Source organism: Mustela nivalis (genome assembly GCF_964662115.1).
Source record: "Mustela nivalis genome assembly, chromosome: 18".
Classification (NCBI taxonomy): domain Eukaryota; kingdom Metazoa; phylum Chordata; class Mammalia; order Carnivora; family Mustelidae; genus Mustela; species Mustela nivalis.
Window position 1 is genome coordinate 56,578,528 of NC_139037.1, and position 22,265 is coordinate 56,600,792.

The 22,265-nt window shown below is 46.2% G+C and overlaps 1 protein-coding gene and 1 long non-coding RNA gene across 4 annotated transcripts in view; both read right to left on the minus strand.

Annotated features, from left to right (window-relative positions):
* SAE1 (SUMO1 activating enzyme subunit 1) overlaps positions 1-9,063 on the minus strand; it is an 80,504-nt gene extending 71,441 nt beyond the window's left edge. The window contains exon 1 of the mRNA XM_082710595.1: positions 8,855-9,063. Within this exon, the coding sequence (XP_082566721.1) occupies positions 8,855-8,952 (98 nt within the window). The 5' untranslated portion in view covers positions 8,953-9,063. The remainder of the gene's footprint in view (positions 1-8,854) is intronic.
* A 1,961-nt stretch (positions 9,064-11,024) lies between these two features.
* LOC309853002 lies at positions 11,025-22,206 on the minus strand. 3 transcript variants are annotated; one of them, XR_014305480.1, is made up of 6 exons: positions 22,116-22,206; positions 20,029-20,170; positions 18,588-18,723; positions 17,791-17,889; positions 11,508-11,585; positions 11,025-11,280 (listed from the first exon to the last, which is right to left on the minus strand). It is a non-coding gene; the product is annotated as an uncharacterized lncRNA (long non-coding RNA). The 3 variants fall into 3 exon arrangements; XR_014305481.1 differs by having other exon boundaries at positions 11,025-11,585; XR_014305479.1 differs by lacking the exon at positions 17,791-17,889 and having other exon boundaries at positions 11,025-11,585.
* Between the last annotated feature and the right edge of the window lie 59 nt (positions 22,207-22,265).

The following is a 22,265-nucleotide window of genomic DNA, read 5'->3' on the forward strand; positions in this document are numbered from 1 at the left end:
TGTTACATAATTCTCATGACAATCTTATGAGCTGGTATCTCCTTATCCCTACTTTGCAGCTGAGAAAACAGGCACAAAGAAGTTCCCTGGGGGCGCCTGGGTGGCTCAGTGGGTTAAAGCCTCTGCCTTCAGCTCAGGTCCGGATCCCAGGATCCAGCCTCGAATGGGGCTTTCTGCTCAGCAGGGAGCCTGCTTCCCTTCCTCTCTGCCTACTTGTGATCTCTGTCAAATAATGAAAATAAAATCTTAAAAAAAAAAAAAGAATTTCCCTAGCTTACCCAAGGACACGCTTACCCAAGGACACACAGCTAGGAAGTGGCTAATAATCGGCTAGTTGATTTGGACAATAATAAGGGAGAGTGATTCAGATAGTGGGCTCTGAGGCCACACTACTCTGGTGCACACGCACCACGGAAAACGAGGTAGCCATTAGAAAGAGTAAGATAACAAAAGGTAACACTTACTGAACTCTAACTGTATGCCAAGCACTGTTCTAAGCAATGTATGTGTATTAACTCTTGCCAGAAAGGGGCGCTTGTGTGGCTCAGTCGGTTGGGCATCTGCCTTGGGCTCGGGTCATGATCCCAGTGTCCTGGGATCCAGCCCCACTTCTGGCTCCATGCTGAGCAGGGAACCTGCTTCTCCCTCTCCCTCTGCCTGATGCTCCCCCTGCTTGTGCTCTCTGTGTCAAATTAAATAAATAAATAAACAAATAAGTAATAATAATAAAAAAAACTCTGTCAGAAAGGCACTATTGGGCACCTGGGTGGCTCAGTGGGTTAGGCCACTGCCTTCAGCTCGGGTCATGATCTCAGGGTCCTGGGATCGAGTCCCGCATCGGGCTCTCTGCTCAGCAGGGAGCCTGCTTCCCTCTCTCTCTGCCTGCCTCTCCATCTACTTGTGATTTCTCTCTGTCAAATAAATAAAATAAAATCTTAAAAAAAAAAAAAAAGACTATTTCAAGTAGGGTAAGCACCAAGTCTCCAGGCCAGAGAGAGGTTCAGCATATTTGAGAACAGAAAGAATCAAGAACTTGAATGAAGTGAACCAAGGAGATGCAGGCAAGATCAGACAAGGCAGGGCATGAAAGGCAATGGATTTTAAAAGCTTTGGATTTTATTCTGAATATAAGAGGAAATCACTGGAAGGCTTTATGCAGAGAACTGGCTGTGATCTGATTTTTTTTTTTTAATCAATCTGGCTGTTGTATGGAGACTGGATTATACAGTCAAGAGTGGAACAGAGAACAGTTGAGGGGACTACTGAGGGTGTTGTGAGAGATGATGAGCGTAAGCTGGACTTAGAAATGAGGAAAGGAAAAAAAAAAAAAAAGAAAAAGAAATGAAGAAAGGTTGGTCCACCTGGGTGACTCAGTCAGTTTAAGCGACTGCCCTCAGCTCAGGCCATGATACTGTAGTCCGGGGATTGAGTCCCACATTAGGCTCCCTGCTCAGCATGAAGACTGCTTCTTCCTCTGCCCCTCACCCCACTCTCATGTTCTCTCTCTCAAATAAATAAATAAAATCTTTTTAAAAAGGGGGGGGGGCAGCTGGGTGGCTCAGTGGGTTAAAGCCTCTGCCTTCAGCTCAGGTCACGGTCCCAGAGTCCTGGGATCGAGCCCCGCATCGGGCTTTCTGCGCAGCAGGGAGCCTGCTTCCCCCTCTCTCTCTGCCTGCCTGTGATCTCTGTCTGTAAAATAAATAAATAAAATCTTTAAAAAAAAAAAAAAAAAAAGGAAGAAAGGTGACTGAGATAGTATGAAGCGGAGCTGACAGGACTTGCCAACAGATGGGACATAGGAATAATGGACACAAATGAATAAAGAATGTCTAGATTTGGGATGCTTGGGTAGCTCAGTTGGTTGGGCAGCTGCCTTAGGCTCGGGTCATGATCCCGGCGTCCTGGGATCGAGTCCCACATCGGGCTCCTTGCTCTGCGGGGAGCCTGTTCTCCCTCTGCCTCTGCCTGCCATTCTGTCTGCCTGCTCACTCGCTCTCCCTCTCTCTCTGATAAATAAATAAAATCTTTAAAAAAAAAAAAAAAAAAAAAAAGAATGTCTAGATTTCTAGTCAGTGCAACCAGGTAAATGATGAGGCCAAACACATTTGGCAAATCAGACCATTTTCTCCTTCAGACAGAAACTCATCATCACTTAACTGTAAAGTACTTTTCATTTAAATCTACAATCTTGCTCCATCTAACTGCCCATTCATTACATTTCCTTCAGTGTCTTCCAGAATCCAAAACAGAACTTAAGACTGTTGCCCCTACAATCTTCCTCATTCTTCTGGAGTCTCCATTTGTCCCACTGATGTTTACTTTACATCTGCCTTATTTATCTCAACCTATTTCCTATGTAGCTTCCCTTCTTTTGTTGCTTATGATTTATACTTGTCAAATCATTGTAGCTGTAATTTACTGAGTGCTTTCTGATCATAGGCACTATTCATGCATTATCTCATTTTTTGTGTCTTTGTTTATTAGGTAGTCTCTACACCCAAGGTAGACCTTAGATTCACGACCCTGAGATCAAGAGTCGAGTCCCCTTCCAGCTGAGCCGGCTGGGTGCCTCCACGCATTATCTCATTTAATTCTCAACAATCTTATAATATAGATTCTATTATCTCCATCTGACAGATGAGGAAACGAAAGCACAAAGAAGGAATATATATCCAAGGTTAAACAAGAATTTCTGCCATTGAGATTCAAACTCCATCAACCGCTAGCAACACTACAATAAACTGGTCCTTACATGAGACGATCAGGTTTGGCCTCCACAACACAGTGAATCCTCAGTTACTATTACAGCAAATGGGTGCCTGCAGAACCAACTGAAGTTCTTCTGAACAGCAGCAGAATTGGATAATGAGTCTCTGAAAACATGGAAATTTTTTTTTAAGATTTTATTTGTTTATTTGACAGAGACACAGCGACAGAGGGAGCACAAGCACGGGGAGTGAGAGAGGGAGAAACAGGCTTCTCGCGGAGCAGGGAGCCGGATGCAGGCTCAATCCCAGGACTCCGGGACCATGACCTGAGCAGAAGGCAAACGCTTAACCACTGAGCCACCCAGGCACCCTGAACACACAGAAATTTTTGAGGTCCCTTTTTGTAAAGTCAAAATTTCAGAGTTAAAAGAGTCCTTAAAAATGTAGTCACCTGGGGGCAACTGGGTGGCTCAGTGGGTTAAGCCTCTGCCTTCGGCTCAGATCATGATCTCGGGGTCCTGGGATCAAGCCCCGCATCGGGCTCTCTGCTCAGCGGGGAGCCTGCTTCTGCCTCTCTCTGCCTACTTGTGACCTCTGTCAAATAAATAAAATTAAAAATTAAAAAAAATGTAGTCACCTGGGGTACCTGGGTGGCTCAGCGGGTTGAGCCTCTGCCTTTGGCTCAGGTCATGATCTCAGGGTCCTGGGATTGAGCCCCACATCAAGCTCTCTGCTCAGTGGGGAACCTGCTTCCCCACCCGCCCCCCGCCTGTCTCTCTGCCTACTCGTGATCTCTGTAGAATAAGTAAATAAAATCTTAAAATATATATGTGTGTGTGTGTGTGTGTGTATATATATATATATATATATATATATAGTCACCCTCATCCCTCCTTTTTGCAGATGTGGAACTAAGGCCAACAAAATGTGTGACTGACCCAAAGTCAAGAGAGCTGGTTAGAACTGGGAACTTAGAACCCAGGTTTCTTGATTTCCTTTGTCTTTGCAAAGTACAGTCATTTCATCTAACAAATACATCTAAATGTCCACAAACTTGCAAGCACTAGAAACTTAGTAAGACCAGTCAAACCCCTTTTGTTATCAGACATTTATAAAACGCTTGTCCTCGGATGCCTGGGTGGCTCAGTGGATTAAGCCTCTGCCTTCGGCTCAGGTCATGGTCCTAGGATTCTGGGATAGAGTCCCACATCAGACTCGCTCTGTGGGGAGCCTGCTTCCTCCTCTCTCTCTGCCTGCCTACTTGTGATCTGTCAAATAAATAAATAAAATCTTAAAAAAAACAAAACAACAACAACAAACCGCTTGGTCCTCTCTACTTGGTCCTCTTGGTACCTCATCTACTTTCCTCTCTTGAGTCACCCTCCCCCCCCTTCCTCATGCTTAGATAAGGGGAAAACAAACTACTATTGAGCGATAGAAGAATCAGATGGCCCTACCTTGGGAAAGGCAATGCAGAAACTGCTGAAGCACATATTCTGAACACATACACAGCTCCAGCTTCAACACCCTCCTTTACACTAATTTGAATGAAAAAATGAGCCCTTATTATCAAAAATGATCTGGAGGTGGGGAGGGTATGAACCTGAATTGAGTGACTTAGATTCAACTCCTACTTCTATTTGGTCCATGACCTTGGGAGTCTGTTCTGAACCTCATCCATAAAAAGGGCTATGTCCCATAGCAAGAAATGCAAAGTCACACGCTGACAGGAGCCAAGCAATTATGCCAAATGAGTGAAGTTGAACTGATAGGCAGGATCCCTAGAGAGAATGCTGTGCCATGTCAGAGGCAGTCCCTATTTAGCTCCAACCAATGTGGAAGGTCTGACTTTTCTATTCTTCAAGAGAAGACAGAAATCAGAAATTGCCAGACTGGGTACAGTGGGAGGGAAGAGATTCACATTTCTTTCCCAACTTTATTTTTTCTTTTTAAGATTTTACTTATTTAGGAGCACCTGTGTGGCTCAGTGGGTTAAGCCTCTGCCTTTGGCTCAGGTCATGGTTTCAAGGTCCTGGGATCAAGCCCCACATCAGGCTCTCTGTTCAGCAGGGAGCCTGCTTCTCTCTCTCTCTATCTTCCTCTGCCTACTTGTGCTTTCTCTGTCAAATAAATAAATAAAATATTAAAAAAAAAAAAAAGATTTTACTTATTTATTCAACAGAGACACAGCGAGAGAGGGAACACAAGGAGGGGAAGTGGGAGAGGGAGAAGCAGGCCTCCCGCTGAACAGGGAGCCCAATGCAGGGCTTGATACCAAGACCCTGGGATCATGACCCAACCCAAAAGGCAGCCCAGACACCCCCCTTTTCCCAACTTCCCATGATAAAAACTTAAAACACACAGAAAATAAAAAGAATAGTTTGCATTCTGCTAGAATGTGCTATCTCTAGATGTGCTATTACCACATCTAGAAAATAATTCTCAAATATCACCTAATAGGACTGACTATTCAAATTTCCACTACTGTCTAAGATGCTTCTTTACGGGTTTTCTTTTTAAACCAGGATCCAGGCAAGGTTTACATCTTACATGTGGCTTCACCTCTTTATGCTCTTTTAATCTAGAACACTCCCTCCCCTTGTTTTTTCCATGACATTGACTTCTGGAATAGAACCAGAACAGTTGTCTTGCAAAATGTCCTGCATCCTAGACATCTAATCATAACCTCAGTGTTCTTTAATTTGTTCCTCTACTCTCTGAAAGCATGATTAGGCTAAAATACAGTCAGCAGGAAAACTTCAAGGTGACACACTGAAGTTCTTACTTCACAGAAAGCACATTATTAATAATCACTTCCAAAGACAACAAACTCGTTTTTCATTTCTTTGTTTGAATATTTCCTTGGCCTTATGGATTCTAAATGATTAAGTATTATTAAGTCCATCTATCTCTCTCTTTCTCTCTCCTTCCTTCTTTTCACTTGATTTTTAAAAGTCATCTCTACATCTAACATGCGGCTTGAACTCAGAACCCCAGTATCAAGAGTGTCAATACTCCACTAACTAAGCCAGCCAGGCACCCCAATTTTTTCCTTTTGATGCTCAAATGGTCTCAAATGTGGCCAATTCTCTAAACTTTTAAATGTTGGCAACTAATTTCAAAAAATTTAAAACAGTGTATGAAAGATACCACCCAGTTTTGAACCTCTAGACCATTACTCTCCTTTCCAGTTCTGATCACCTGATCCAGTATCACACAGAATCAGCAACAAAATGTTGCCAGAACACAACCGGCTGATTCCTAGGCCACCTTCTATTTTACAAAAGAACCCCAGACTCCAGAGTTCTCCTATTCCATCTGGAGCTTCCTTAGAGGCAAGTCAATCTGCTTTGTGGAGCCTCTTTCCGGTGGTACAGGGGAAGTCACTGCCCTTCCTACTTCAGAGCTGATAGGAGCTGATGGACATGAAGGCACTTTAACAAACTCTCCACGATTGTCTATAAATACAAATATCCAAATTAATGATAACCCCTTCCTTTCCTCCCAGGACCCTCAATCAATCCCCTTCAGGTTCTGCACTGAATTCGGTACCTCTCCACTCCCTCAAAATAACTCCCATTTCCCGAGAATTCCATACCCTGACTGATTTGTCCCTTAGGCCATCTCCTCTTCAGCAGCTCCCATCCATTCTTCACTGCTCCTCAGAGGAACCATTCCTCGGACAGTTCTCTCACTATATTTCAGCTTCATCTTCACCAACTTTGCCCTACCTTAAAACCACCTGCTGCCCCCACCCTTTCCATGAGCCCTCCTAATACACTTAGGATCTCTTTCCCAACCCTTTTGGACCTCCTAACACTCAAACCTACTTCAAATATCAGTCCCTAAAACCAATCAGCCCCACCTATAATCCTCAAGCCCATTTCCACCATTTAATTCCCAATATTCCACTTTAGACCCCTTGGATCCTCAGACCAATGCTTGCTGACGCCTCACAATGCCCCCTCCAATTGCATAAAACCCCACACACCTGAAATAAGCGTGAAAACTCAGGTTCACCTCACCTCACTCCCACCCCCACACACATTCTCTTTCACCAAAAAATTCTAGAAACTCCCACCTCTCAAGCTAAATTCTCTCCACCTGCCTGCCTCCTTACCCTAGATCAATTAACTCTACTCTGGACTCACATCACATACCTCCCGACCAATCAGACCTCAACTCTGAACTCAACCATTCATACTTCTACTTAGACATGAATAACCACCTAAAACCTAAGTCCTGGGGCGCCTGCATGGCTCAGTCGGTTAGACATCTGCCTTCAGATTGGATCATGATCCCAGGGTCCTGGGATCGAGCCAGGCATCTGGCTCCTTGCTCGGTGGGGAGCCTGATTCTCCCTCTCCCTCTGCAGGCCATTCCCCCAGGCACCCAAAGAGCGATCCTTTTAAAATGCAAACCTGATAGGGCGCCTGGGTGGCTCAGTGGGTTAAGCCTCTGCCTTTGGCGCAAGTCATGATTCCAGGAGCCTGGGATCAAGCCCCACATCAGGCTCTCTACTTGGCAGGGAGCCTGCTTCCTCTTCACTCTCTGCCTGCCTACTTGTGATCTCTTGCTGTGAAATAAATAAAATCTTTAAAAATAAAATAAAATAAAATGCGAACCTGATCGCTTTATTCCTAGGCTCAAACTCTCCAGGGGGTTTCCCAGAACACTGGAAATAAAAAAGCTACTCATTTCGTTCCACCACCTTGCTTCTTTCTCTCCTTTGCCAAGCAAGCTCCGGCCCCCAGGATTGTACACCAGCTGTTTTCTCTCTACATGGCTCTTTTTCCTTCACACAGGTCTGAGGCTCAATGTTACCTCTTCAGAGGCCTTCCCCGGCCTCCCTATCAAAATAGCTCTCCCACCTCAGCACCCTTTATTGACCCTGGTGTGAGAGTCAATACTCTACAGTTTTCCTCTCCCTGACACTTGCATTACCTATTATATTATTTACGTTTATTGTTTCCCCCACCAGAAAGTACCCTGCATGTGGGCAAGAAGTCCATCCAGTTCACTAATATATGTTCAGTGCCTAGAAAAGTGCTTCTGGCAGGTGCCCAATGAATATCTGACCTCATGTCCCGCAATAACTATTAAGTACCCCAGGTATACCCAACCCTAGTGTCCAGTCCTCTCAAGACACACCCCCGTTCCTAGGAATAAGCAACCTCTTCGGATAGCTCCAGCCCCTAGTCTCTCCGGGCCTCTCAAGATTCTCAGTAGAGGGCGCCTGGGTGACTCAGTGGGTTATGATCTCAGGGTCCTGGGATGGAGTCCCGCATCAGGCTCTCTGCTCAGCAGGGAGCCTGCTTCCTCCTCTCTCTCTGCCTGCCTGACTGCCTACTTGTGATCTCTGTCTGTCAAATTAAATAAATAAATAAATCTTAAAAAAAAAAAAAGATTCTCAGTAGAGGGCGCCTGGCTGGCTCAGTGGGTTGAAGCCTTCGGTTTAGGTCATGATCCCAGGGTCCTAGGATCGAGCCCCCCATCCGGCTCTCTGCTCAGCAGGGAGCCTGCTTCCTCCTCTCACTCTGCCTGCCTCTCTGCCTGCTTGTGATCTCTGTCTGTCAAATAAATAAATAAAATCTTAAAAAAAAAAAAAAAAAGATTCTCAGTAGAAATAACTGGCTCCAAAACTCCTCAAAAAACATTCCTTCTTTCCAGTTGGCCCATCCTTTCGAAGCCACAAGAATGTAAGCTCGCCCCTGTTCGGTGGGTAGTCTCCCCAGCGTCCAGCAGAGAATAGGTTCCCACAATCTCCGAATGAATGAACTACGCCCCCACTTCATCCTTCCCTTGCACCCTCCTACTCGCCAAGCGCTCACCACCACCACTCCCTTCGGGCGTCTGCGTCCCTGAGTTTGAGTCTTCCTGATCCCTCAGGACTCCCCCACCGCCGCTTCCAGAGGCTTCCCTCGGAACGACCCTCCCCACCACCCTGAGAGGCCCCCGCTTTCCACATCTTCCAGAAACACCCCTAACCAACCCCTCCAGTTCTCTCAAGAAGGCCGCCCTCCCAGGGCACGTAATTCCCGCCTCCTCGCCTCAAATCAGATCCTCCGGCTCCATGAGGGCCGCGAACGCCTCAGGCCAGACGCCCCCTCCAGACCCTCAGCCCCACAAGCCGCTCTGGCCCTGACCGTTTCTGGGCCTCCAATCCCCACAGACGGATTTGCCGGTCATACTGCGCCGCCTCCTCCTCGCTGATGCCGCCGCCAGCTTCCTCCTTCTCCACCATGGCGCCGGCTCTAGCTGCCTGCACTCGGGTCCTGCCCACGGCAACCACCCGCCGGCCCCACACGCCGCCAACCGCCGCCGGCCGCGCGCCCGGGCCGCCTCTGCGCCTGCGCCAGGGACCGCGCCGGCGCAGGACCTCCTCCACGGCCCGCCCCGCCCCTAGAGCCCAGGACCACGTGGACCTCCCTAGCCTCAAAGGCGGGCCAGCGGGACTGTTCGTCACGTGATGGGGCTTCAGCCAATTCTGGCCCCAAAATGGCGCGGTTTAGCAACCCGAGACGGCAGATACGCAAATGTAGCTTTATAGGGCTATTAATTCAGCAAATATTTATCTAACACCTGCTGAAAACCCAGCATTGGGGGTGTTTTGAGCAGCGAATAAAATAGACAAAGCCCTGTCCTCATGGAGCTTACGTTCTGTTGAGGGGAGCCCAAAGAAGAATGGAAATCAGGCCGTGATAAATGCTGCGGAGAAAAATAAAGGCAGATACAGACCCTCAGGGTTGCAGGAGTGGCCAGAGAGAAGGTCTCTCAGAGAAAGTGATACTGAATAGAGATCTGAAGGGATCGAATAAACAAGAATAACTAGGAGGTGGAGCATTTCCAGTCAGGGCAAAGAGCACGTGCAAAGGCCCTGAAGCTGGAATGTGCTAGCATAGTCGAGGAACTATGGAGAGGGCAAGGTGTCTGGAGCAGAGAGAGAAGGACAGGTTGTAAGAGGTGAAATCGTAGATGAAGCAAGTGGTACATCCAGTAGGGTCTTGTAGGCTAGTATTAGCTTATACCTATTTTCCTCAGGCAGTCTTTTTATTATCCATTTAACAAATACTTACTGAGCATTTATGTGTCAACGATTGATCTCAGTGCTAGGCTCGGTAGAGCCCTGTAAAAAAGAAGTAACTGCTTTCCCACAGAGTTAAAATGGGCTTTGCCCAAGTTCTTTCTCTATGAGATTATGAGATTACTTAGGTTTTTTTTTTTTTAAGATTTTATTTATTTAACAGACAGAGATCTCAAGTAGGTGCAGAGGCAGCCAGAGGAGAGAGATAGGAGGAAGCAGGCTCCCCACCTAGCAGAGAGAGCCTGACAAGGGCCTCTGGGACCATGACCTGAGCAGAAGGCAGAGCTTTAACCCACTGAGCCACCCAGGTGCCCCTAGAATTTTTTTGTTTTGATTTTTTAATTTTTTTTAAAGATTTTATTTATTTATTTGACAGAGATCACAAATAGGCAGAGAGGCAAGCAGGGGGGGTGAAGCAGGCTCCCTGCTGAGCAGAGAGTCCGATGGGGGACTCCATTCCAGGACCCTGGGATCATGACCTGAACTGAAGACAGAGGCTCTAACCCACTGAACTACACAGGTGCCCCCTCCCAGCCCCTTGGTTTTTTTGTTACTATTATTTCACAGCTGAGGGGTCTAAGGTCCAGGAAAGTTAAGTATTAGTAGCCTGAACGAAGTCTTACCTTAGAAGTAGTGAAACTGGGATTCAAACCCAGGTGGTGTGGCTCACATGCTTCATTGGAGGTATACTTCTGTAGATATATTAAGCTTCTACCATGTGCTCCGATCTTGCCCCTGAGGTACATACTCTATGAACCTCAGAGATGGATATTTCATCCCCTTTTACAGACCACAACTCTGGGGCTCAGAAAGGGGTAGGAATTCATCCAAGATCACAATATCACTCAAAAAAAAAAAAATGTTTGGCCAATGCTTACTCTTGGTTATAGATGTGAACAAATCATGTAAAAAATTAGAGACTTAACAATAAATAATTATTATCTCTTATAGTTTCTGTGGGTCTGGGATTCAGAGAAGCTTATCTGGGCTGTTCTGGCACAAGGTCTTTCATGAGCATGGGGTCGGATGTCAGCTGGGGCTACAGTCATCTGATGGCTTGTGATGAAAGATCCCTTTCCAAGGTGACTCACTCCTTATGGCTGGCAAGTTGACATGGGCTGATGGCTGGGAGCCTCAGTTCCACTCCACGTGGGCACAACCGCCAGGCTTTGTGAGTGTCCTCATGACATGGGGCTGGCTTCCCCCAAACTGAGTGATCCATGAGAGCAACGTGAAAGCAGCAATGTCTTTTATTTTTTTTTAACATATTTATTTGGGAGAGAGCATGAGCAGGGGGAGCAGCAGAGGAAGAAGCCGACTCTCTGCGGAGCAGGGAGCCCAGTGCTGGACTGGACCCCAGGATCCCGGATCATGACCTGAGCCGATAGCAGACACTTACCAAATGAGGCACCCCATCAATGTCTTTTATAACTCAGCCTTGGAAGTCACACACTGCCACTTCTGTAAAATCCCATGGATCATACACAGCTGTATTCATTATAGGAGAGGACAATACAAGGACATGAAAATGGTGAACAGAAGAAACATGGATCTGCCCTGTGTTGTGCTGACCAGCTAATAAGGAAGACAGGAAGTATTTTACCAGCAAAGGAATTATTCACTAAACAGTCTTGAAAAATATCTACCATATCCCTACCATGTTTTTGACTTTGTGCCAGGCCCCAGGGATACAATAATGATAAAAATGGACATACCTCTGCTTTAAGGACAGTCATAATCCAGTGGGAGAGATAAAACAGCCACATAAATATAAATAGAAACTTTGTGAAGTGCTGTGAAGGAAAAGAAGAAAGAGCTATGACAGTGTTTGACTTCATGCTGGAGTCAGAAAAAGGATATTCTGAGAATGTAAACTTTCTGCTGAGCTTTACAGAGTCAATAAAGTTCAAATAACAAAACATGGGAAGAACCCCAGGTGGGAAGGATGGCTGCACCTGCTGTGACCCAGAATTTAAGCGCATTCTCTCTCTCTCTCTCTTTTTCTAAAGATTTTATTTATTTATCTGATAGAGACAGACAAGGAGGGGACCCAGACAGAAAGGGAGAAGAAGGCTGACCTCTGGGCAGGGAGCCCATAGAAGGGCTCAATCCCAGGATCCTGTGATCATGACCTGAGCCAAAGGTGGACACTTAACTGCTTAACCAACTAAGCCACCTAGGCACCCCTCATTCTTTCTGACTCTGCCTCCCTGAGGATATCTCCTTGACCCTTACTCCTCCACCCCACACACTCTGTGGGAAGTTTAAAACAGGCCCACAAATCTGGGGCACCTGGCTGGCTCTGTTGGTAGAGCATGCGGCTCTTGATCTGGAGGTCTTGAGTTCAAGCCCCACGTTGTGCCTCAAGCTTACTGAAAAAATAAAAAATAAAACACGCCCACAAATCCTTTGATATTCTTCAATCCTTTGGTATTCTTCAACGATATTGAGTGGGGGGAATCAAAATCCCCGTCCTTGAATCTGTACTCTATGACGGCTTAGAAGGAATAAACGCTGAACCAATTTCTCCATCTAGGCCTTAAGAAACACGCAGCTTGGGGCGCCTGGGTGGTTCAGTCAATTAAGCATCTGCCTTTGGCTTGGGTCATGATCCCAGGGTCCTGGGACTGTGTCCCTCATTGGGCTCCTTGCTTCTCCTTCTGCCTGCCTCTCCCTCCCCTGGTTCTTTCTCTCTGACAAATAAATAAATAACATCTTTTAAAAAAAGAAAAGAAAGAAACGAGATCATGAATGATTTTTTTTAAATACAGAGAATTTGGGGCTCCTGGTGGCTCAGTGGGTTAAAGCCTCTGCCTTTGGCTCGGGTCATGATCCCAGGGTCCTGGGATGAGAGGAGTGCCTGCTTCCTCCTCTCTATGACTGCCTCTATGCCTACTTGTGATCTCTGCCCGTCAAATAAATAAATAAAATCTTTAAAAATATATAAATAAATAAAACTGAGAATCTATAAAGATTTTATTTATTTGACAGAGATCACAAGTAGGCAGAGAGGCAGGCAGAGGGAGAGGAGAAAGCAGGCTCCCTGCTGAGCAGAGAGCCCGGTGCAGGGCTTGATCCCAGCACCCTGATTCCAGGACCTGAACCTAAGGCAGAGGCTCAACCCACTGAGCCACGCAGGAGCCACTGGTAATCTATTTGTTAATTACAGTATATGACCGTTGTACTTTGAGGCAAATAGAGAACATAAAAAATCAGGATCCTGTCAGCTAAAGGAACAAGTCCAGAGTAAACATCACTTTGCTTAGAATGATTTGAGGTTCTCTTTGAAATGATCATGTCTGGGAGGCACATGCCTCTTCAAGTCCGTATTGTTTCTTCCAAATATTTCTTGGTCCCCAGCAAAGGCCCGTTCCTAACTCCTTTCCTGATCTCCAATCCAGCCTCCAACCACAACCTTACCCCTTACTGTTGTTTTTTTTTTTTTTTAAGATTTTATTTTTTTGACAGGGAGAGACTCAATGAGAGAGAGAACACAAGCAGGGGGAGTGGGAGAAGGAGAAGCAGGCTCCCTGCAGAGCAAGGAGTCTGGTGCGGGGGCTCGATCCCAGGACTCTGGGATCATGACCTGACCCGAAGGCAGGTGCTTAAGGACTGAGCCTTCCAGGCACCCCTGACCTCATCTATAGGAGGAGATAAGGGTCCAGATGCCTTGAAGTTCAGGAACACAATGAGAATAGTTGACACTATTTGATAACTTTATGTATTTATTTAGATTTTATTTTTATTTATTTGTCAGAGAGAGAGAGAGATCGCACACACATGGGAGGAGCAGGCAGAAGGAGAAGCAGCCTTCTCGCTGAGCAGGGAGCCCAATGTGGGGCTCCATCCCAGGACCCCCTGGGACCATGACCAGAGCCAAAGGCAGACACTTAACTAGACTGAGCCACCCAGGCGTCCCTAACTTTTTATTATTTTATTTATTTATCTTAATTTTTAAAAAATATTTTATTTATTTATTTGACAGACAGAGAGAGAGAGAGAGAACACAAGCAGGGGGAGCGGGAGGCCGGGAAGCAGGCTTCCTGCCCAGCAGGGAGCCCGAAGGGAGCCACTTGACTGAGCCACCCAGCTGCCCCTATAACATTTTAAAAATATATATATTTTTTGGGGCGCCTGGGTGGCTCAGTGGGTTAAGCCACTGCCTTCGGCTCGGGTCATGATCTCGGGGTCCTGGGATCGAGTCCCGCGTCGGGCTCTCTGCTCAGCGGGGAGCCTGCTTCCCTCTATCTCTCTCTCTCTGCCTGCCTCTCCATCTGCTTGTGATTTCTCTCTGTCAAATAAATAAATAAAATCTTAAAAAAAATTAAAAAATATATATATATATTTTTTTAAGTAAATTCTACAGGAAACACGGGGCCCTGAGATCAAGAGTTGCAGGCTCTACCAACTGACCCACCCGGGTGTCCCATAGATTTTTATTTTGAAGATTTTTAAGCTTACAGAAAAACAGCCCAATGAATATTCATACATCCTTTGTCTAGATTCATTAACTTGAAGTTTTGGCACATCCTCTCTGTCTGTCTGTCTGTCTGTCTCTCTCTCTCTCACACACACACACACACACACACACACATTTTTTGACTAAACAACTTCAGTCACTCCAGGTATTTAAATCAATGCAGGGAAAAACCGGGGCGCCTGGATGGCTCAGTCAGTTAAGCGTCTGCCTTTGGCTCTGGTCACGATCCCAGGGTTCTGGGATCCAGCCTGGGATCCATCTGAGTCAGGCTCCCTGCTCAGTGGGGAGTCTGCCTCTCCCTCTCCATCTGCCTCTCCCCCAGCTTATGATCTCTCTTGAGCAGGAGCTCTCTTTCTAGTCTTAAAAAGAATCAGTGCAGGGAAATATATTGAGCATCAGTAGGCCAGGTTCTCTTAAACACTTCCTGCATATAAAAATCCAAATATGCACAAATTCCTTTTAAACCAAAACATTAATTCCAGAGGTCGGAGCCACTTCACAATTTCTACATTTAACTCCAAATATTTCCAGGGTTAAATAATGCCAACTAAAGAAATAATTATGGCAACAAAGGGGGGTTCACTAAGTCCCATTGCATTTTGCACAGTTGGCTACAGCAGTATCTCCCATTCTTAGAGATAGTTTTTTTTTTTTTTTAAGATTTTATTTATTTGACAGACAGAGATCACAATTAGGCAGAGAGGCAGGCAGAGAGAGAGGAGGAAGCAGGCTCCCCGCAGAGCAGAGAGCCCGATGCAGGGCTCCATCCCAGGACGCTGGGATCATGACCTGAGCCGAAGGCAGAGGCTTTAACCCACTGAGCCACCCAGGCACCCCAGTTTTTTTTTTTTTAAAGATTTTATTTATTTATTTGAGAGAAAAAAACAGAGCAAGCGAGAGCATGAGCTGGGGGAGAGGGAGAGGCAGAGGGAGAAGCAGATTCTCCACTGAGCAGGGAGCCCGATGAGCGGCTCGAACCCACAACCCTGGGATCATGACCTGAGCTGAAAGCAGAATGCTTAATCATCTGAGCCACCCAGGCTAACCCTCCATCTTCTTTTACAAGGCTGAATATGAAAATATTCCATTGGAAGTAAACACCACGTTCTGTTTACCCATCCATCCATTCAGTAGACATTTGGGTTGCTTCTAACCTCTCAACTGTTGTGAATAATGTTGCTATAAACAAATGTCTACAAATATCTCTCAGAAACCCTGTGGAGACCATGGCATATATACCCATGGGGCAGCTTGTTTTTCAGCAACAGCTAATCAGAGAAGCTGCCCAAACTGAGATTTTTGTTCACTTCAAGGGGGTGGAAAGCAGTGATTCCATAGATCAGGCCCCTGGGTTTCAGAATTACATAATTACTTCCACCGAGGTGACTGCTAACCATTAACCAAGGCAGTGGTTCCCAGTCCCACCTGCATATTAGGATTATCTGGGGAGGTTTGCAGCAAATATAGTGCCCAGATCCCACCTTCAGAGACTGATTAATTGGTCTGGGGTGGAGCTGAGACATTGGGATTTTTACAAAATGCTCCCCAGATGATTCTAAAATACAGTCAGAGCGGAGAACCCTGGAGCAAAGATCCATGTGGTGTTTTTCAATTCTTTTCCTGCCCTTCCTGCTAGAACCAAAGACCTCATAGGGTTGTTTAAAAGATATCAGTTAAGGGGCACCTGGGTGGCTCAGCAGGTTAAGCCTCTGCCTTTGGCTCTGGTCATGATCTCAGGGTCCTGGGATCGAGCACCACATCGGGCTCTCTGCTCAGCAGGGCACCTGCTTCCCGTCTCTCTTCCTACTTGTGATCTCTCTCTCTGTCAAATAAGTAAATAAAATATTTAAAAAAATAAAGCATCAATTAGGGGTGCCTGGCTGGCTCAGTGGGACATACGACTCTTGATTTCAGAGTTGTGAATTCAAGCCCGACATTGGGTGTAGGGCTTACTTAAAATATATATATATATATATATATATATATATATATATATATATATACACACATGGGGTGCCTGGGTGGCTCAGTGGGTTAAGCCTCTGCCTTCAGCTCAGGTCATGATCCCAGGGTCCTGGGATCGAGCCCCATGTCCGGCTCTCTGCTCAGCAGGGAGCCTGCTTCCCCCTCCCTCTCTCTCTGCCTGCCTCTCTGCCTACTTGTGATCTCTGTCTGTCAAATAAAATCTTTAAAAAATATTGGGACACCTGGGTGGCTCAGTTGGTTGGGCAGCTGCCTTCGGCTTGGGTCATGATCCCAGGGTCCTGGGATCGAGTCCCACATCGGGCTCCTTGCTCGGCAGGGAGCCTGCTTCTCCCTCTGCCTCTGCCTGCCTGTCTGCCTGTGCTCGCTCGCTCTCTCTCCCTCTGTCTCTGACAAATAAATAAATAAAATATTAAAATATATATATATATATGTAAATATATATATATATACACACACATGGGGTGCCTGGGTGGCTCAGTGGGTTAAGCCTCTGCCTTCAGCTCAGGTCATGATTCCAGAGTCCTGGGATCACGTCCGCATCAGGCTCTCTGCTCGGCAGGGAGCTTGCTTCCTCCTCTCTCTCTCTCTCTCTCTCTCTCTCTGCTTACTTGTGATCTCCCTCTGTCAAATAAATAAATAAAATCTTTTAAAAAAATATATATATATACACGTATACACACACACACACACACACACATATATGCAGGCACCTGGCTAGCTCAATGGAGCCCCTGACTCTTGACCTCAGGGTTGTGAGTTTGAGCCTCACATTGTGTGTAGAGTTTACTTAAAAATAAATAAACTTAAAAAAAAAAAATGCTTAAGTCGGGATGCCTGGGGAGTTAAGCATCTGCCTTCAGCTCAGGTCATGATCCCAGGGTCCTGGGATGGAGTCCAGCATTGGGCTCCCTGCTCAGTGGGGAACCTGCTTCTCCCTCTGTCTATCTCTCCTGCTGCTTCTGGGCATGTGCCTGGGCGGGAGCGTGCGCACGTGCTGACAAATTAATGAATAAAATCTTTAAAAATAAATAAATTGGGGTGCCTGGGTGGCTCAGTGGGTTAAAGCCTCTGCCTTCAGCTCAGGACATAATCTCAGGGTCGTGGGATTGAGCCCCATTGGGCTCTCTGCTCAGTGGGGAGCCTGCTTCCCCCTCTCTCTCTGCCTGCCTCTCTGCCTACTTGTGATCTCTCTCTGTCAAATAAATCTTAAAAAAAAAAAGTTCTCATCACAGGAAAAAAAAAATCTGTGACCAAAAAACAAACAAACAAACAAACAAAAAGTGAACAGGGGCGCCTGGGTGGCTCAGTTGGTTAAGCCTTTGGCTCAGGTCATGATCCCTGAGTACCGGTATTGAGTCCTGCATCAGGCTTCCAGCTCCACGGGGAGTCTGCTTCTCCCTCTGACCTTCTCCTCTCTCATCTCTGTCTCATTGTCTCTCTCTCAAATAAATAAATAAAATCTTAAAAAAAAAATAAAGTGAACAGGGGCACTGGGTGGCTCAGTGAGTTAAACTTCCGACTCTTGCTTTTACCTGAGGTCACTATTTCCTGCATCCAGTCCTCCAGGGGCATGGAGCCTGCTTGGGATTCTCTCTCTCCCTTTCCCTCTGCTCCTCCCTTGCTCTCTCTCCCTTAAAAAAAAAAAAAAAAATTAAAGTGAACAGTTTGGTGGTGTTCAGTACACTTACCAGATTGTGCAACCACCACCTCTTTCTAGTCCCAAAACATTTTCATTACCCCAAAGGTGGTAGTACACATCTCATAAATTCCCAGATCTGACATGAACTTGCTATGCACACAATTCCACAACTGGAAAAGTCCAGCATTACAGTTTAGTAGAAGTTAGTAAAACAGTTCTTTCCAGAGGTGCCTGCGTGGCTCAGTGGGTTAATGCCTCTGCCTTTGGCTCAGGTTATGATCCCAGCTTTCTGGGATGGAGCCCCATACCGGGCTCTCTGCTTGGCAGGGAGCCTGCTTCCCTTCCTCTTTCTCTGCCTACTTGTGATCTCTGTCTATCAAATAAATAAATAAATAAATAAATAAAATCTTTAAAAGAAATACCAGCTCTTTCCAGAATTTATTTATTTATTTATTTAAGAGTTTTATTTATTTATTTGACAGTCAGAAATCACAAGTAGGCAGAGAGGCAGACAGGAGGAAGTAGGCTCCCCGCTGAGCAGAGAGCCTGATGCGGGGCTCCATCCCAGGATCCTGGGATCATGACCTGAGCTGAAGGCAAAGGATTTAACCCACTGAGCCACCGAAGCACCCCTCTTTCCAGTATTTAAAAACTATCACTAATTTTGTTCATTAGAGGATCATTCATTACCAAGGTCATGTTGCAGATCCCTGTTTTCCAGCACCAGTAACAAGCCTTCATTATTGTGATGTCCAAAAAAGTCCCTGCAAACTTCCAAAACGCTCTGGAGGGAGCAATACTGCCCGCATTGGAACCATTTGACAACCTCGAAATAAACAAATTTCCCACAATAATTCCCAAACTGTCCTCCAGGGGGCAACATCATTTCCTTGAGAACAGAGCAGACGCAATGATCAAGCCTGGACTTCATTACCCCTCACCCAAGGTTGGATTAGTAAGAAAGAAAGGAAATAGCTATTGCGTTGGCAGTCAGCAAGATCCCACATACCATAATGCTGCTCTTTGGCCAACAGTCTCCTCCTTTCTTCCTTAGTGATTTCCAGAGGCTGGAGCCAACTTCTGGTGTTTCTTCCACATGGTGTAATGACTTCTGTGTAAAGCTCCCCTCATTTACGGTGAAAGGAACACATCCGAGAGCCACCCCCGTAAGTAGAAAAATAAAATCTTTTGCCAGAAACATGATGTTCCCAGAGTAGAAAGAGGCACCAGGGAAGCATTGGTCAGATGCAGGGCCATTACAGATTTTGTCTAGGAAAAAATAGAAGTGTCTGCCAAGCTTAGAGACATTTTGGAGGTCCAGAGGAAGAATTTTGGAATTTGGGGGATAGTTTCTTTACTAAAACAAAGGTCAAGTTGCTAAAACTTGCAATCTTCTTGCTCTTACTCATCAGCCAAGAAAGTTCTAAGGCTGCGGCGCTTAGTGGCTCAGTCTGCTTTGTCTGCTCAGGTCATGATACCAGGCTCTTGGGATCAGCATGGTGTCTGCCTTTGCCTCTCCCTCTGCCCTCTCTCCCTCTCCCCCCACCCCACCTTGTGCTCTCTCTCTGATAAATAATTTTTTAAAAAAGATGATATCTAGGGGCACCTGGGTGGCTCAGTGGGTTAAGCCTCTGCCTTCAGCTCAGGTCAGGATCTCAGGGTCCTGGGATCGAGCCCCACATCCGGCTCTCTGCTTGGCAGGGAGCCCGCTTCCCCCAACTCCCTCTGCCAACTTGTGATCTCTGTCAAATAAATAAATAAAATCTTTAAAAAAAAAAAGTGATATCTAGAATGTCAGAAGGGTTTGACAGACAGTATTAGACAGTATTCTAGTGGAACACTGAAAAAGCGTGGAGAAGTCTTTTTGCCTCACGGGATTTGCTGATGTTCTCATTTTCTTTCCTTTTTTTTTTTTTTTTTTAATGTCTGTCTGTCTTTCTCTTTCTTTTATTGGACAGAGATCATAAGTAGGCAGAGAAGCAGGCAGAGAGGGGGAAGCAGGCTTCCCACTGAGCAGAGAGCCCCATGGGGGGGGGGGGGCTAGATTCCAGAACCCTGAGATCATGACTTGAGCCCAAGGCAGATGCTTAACCCATTGAGTCACCCAGGCGCCCCTCATTTTCTTCATTACCTAAAAGCAGATGGCCGTCTAGAATTCTGGAATGGCCTGCAGAAGCTTCAGAGATGGCACCAGCTGGAGACCACAGCTTGAAAGGACGGGGTCCTGTCCTCCATGTGGTCTAAGTTCTCACCCAGTGTTGTTTCATCCATAACTAGAACATAGGGCATTCAGAAATCAAGGCACGGACGAGGAAAGAGGATTTGCAGCATTTTCTTTTCCATTCTTACAGCCCTGCTTTACTAATCTTGTGTTAAAGAAAACTTCTGGACAACTTAGTTAAAAGCATGTGCCAACATTTTATTACAACCATGCGTTAAAGGGGGAAAAAAGATCTCTTGTGGCTGAATTAGAAAATTTATTCACAGTAAGGACACTTGATGGGAGAAGAGAATGGCTAATTAATCATCATGAGATTATAGACTAGATCCAGAAGAAAAGAAAAAGATTGAAGGTTGTGAGTCTTGACTGGCAGGCAGTCTGCTCTTAAGCGGGTGGACCACTGGTTTCTCAGGACAAATTTCATACCATCAAAATTCATTCACAAACGGCTTCAATATTTTTATTAGAAAAGCAAATTACCGGGGCGCCTGGGTGGCTCAGTGGGTTAAGCCGCTGCCTTCGGCTCAGGTCACGATCTCAGGGTCCTGGGATCGAGTCCCGCATCAGGCTCTCTGCTTAGCGGGGAGCCTGCTTCCTCCTCTCTCTCTCTCTCTCTCTCTCTCTGCCTGCCTCTCTGCCTACTTGTGATCTCTGTCTGTCAAATAAAATAAATAAAATCTTAAAAAAAAAAAAAAGAAAAGAAAATTACCTCACTGAAAGAGCTTGTAAATTACTCTTACAAAAAGCTTAAGTTGCAGACCACGTTTGGGACAATTTCTTCTGCTTGGTAGGGTTAATATACCAGGAAGTGACTTGGTGCCTTCACCTCCAGGTTTATCTTTCACACCGCTTGAGGCATTTTTTTTTTTTAAGATTTTATTTACTTATTTGACAGATCACAAGTAGGCAGAGAGGCAGGCAGAGAGTGGGGGAAGCAGGCTCCCTGCTTAAGCAGAGACCTGGATTTGGGGCTCAGTTCCAGCACACTGGGATCATGACCTGCGCCAAAGGCAGAGGCTTTAACCCACTGAGCCATCCAGGGGCCCGGAGGCATTTTTTAATATTTATTTTTCCTTTTCCTGGAACCTAAATGCTCCTTCACTTGGCCAGGTCTGAAATAAACTATTTCCGCCCTCTGGAACTTTCTCTTCTCCTTCCTATCTCAACTTGAACAACTCTGCCCAGGGCGCCACCACCCTCCAAATAATAGAGTCTCCCTTCTAATCACCAGTCCCTCCCAGCCTCCCTGGCCACCCGGGGCGTTATGGGTTTTTCAGCTCCAGGGAGATAGAATGTTCCTATCGCGGAGCTTGGCACTTTTCAAGAAGCTCATAAAAGCACTAAACAAAGAGCCTTGGATGTAAATAGGACTGAACGAATTTTTGGAGGAGGCAATGGAATGCCGGCACTGATTAAAATTCCTGAGACTCTCTTTATGTCTAATACTTTGATTTTGAGACAATTATTTAAACACTAGGAATCAGTTTGCATCGCCAGAATGGGAGTATCAGTTCCTCACTGCATAACTGTGAGGGTCAAAGGACTTTACGTCTGCACACTGGTTGAACCCGGTCAATAGCTTTCTTGTGGAGCATTTATTGTGAGCCTTCCCGGTACCGCGCTCCAAGTTCTGAAACTTCCTGGAGGCAGTACCGAGGTCCGCCCCTTTCGCACCGCCCCAGAGTGACGTCACCGACCGAGGTCTCTAATGATGTCAGCTCCGGGCCGGCCTGGCTCCATCCTCCCCTACTCCGGAAACCTACAACTAGGGCACTTGGCCTCCAGCTTTCGGTTATTTTTTTTCTCTTCGTAGCCCGAATCCTTTTCCTCCCACCTAAAACTTTCGGCGGGAGCCTTCCCTCAAGCTGGCGATTTTCGGTTCGCTTGCTCTCGGGCGAATTTCCCACTCTTTTACTCCGAATCGCCTCCCGAGCCCGGCCCTTCGGCCTTTTCCGTCTAAATCCCTCTTTCGGCTAGTTCCGCCTCCTGCCACCCACCTCGGACGCCGCCTTCGGCTCCTTCCGGATCGTCTCAGTTCCTTGTTTTTCTCCCCCGCCCAAACCCGGTCCTCGTCCACTTCGGCTATCTCCGGCCCCCACGACTTTCCATACATCCTTTAGCCACACCCCCATCGCCACTTCGGCTCT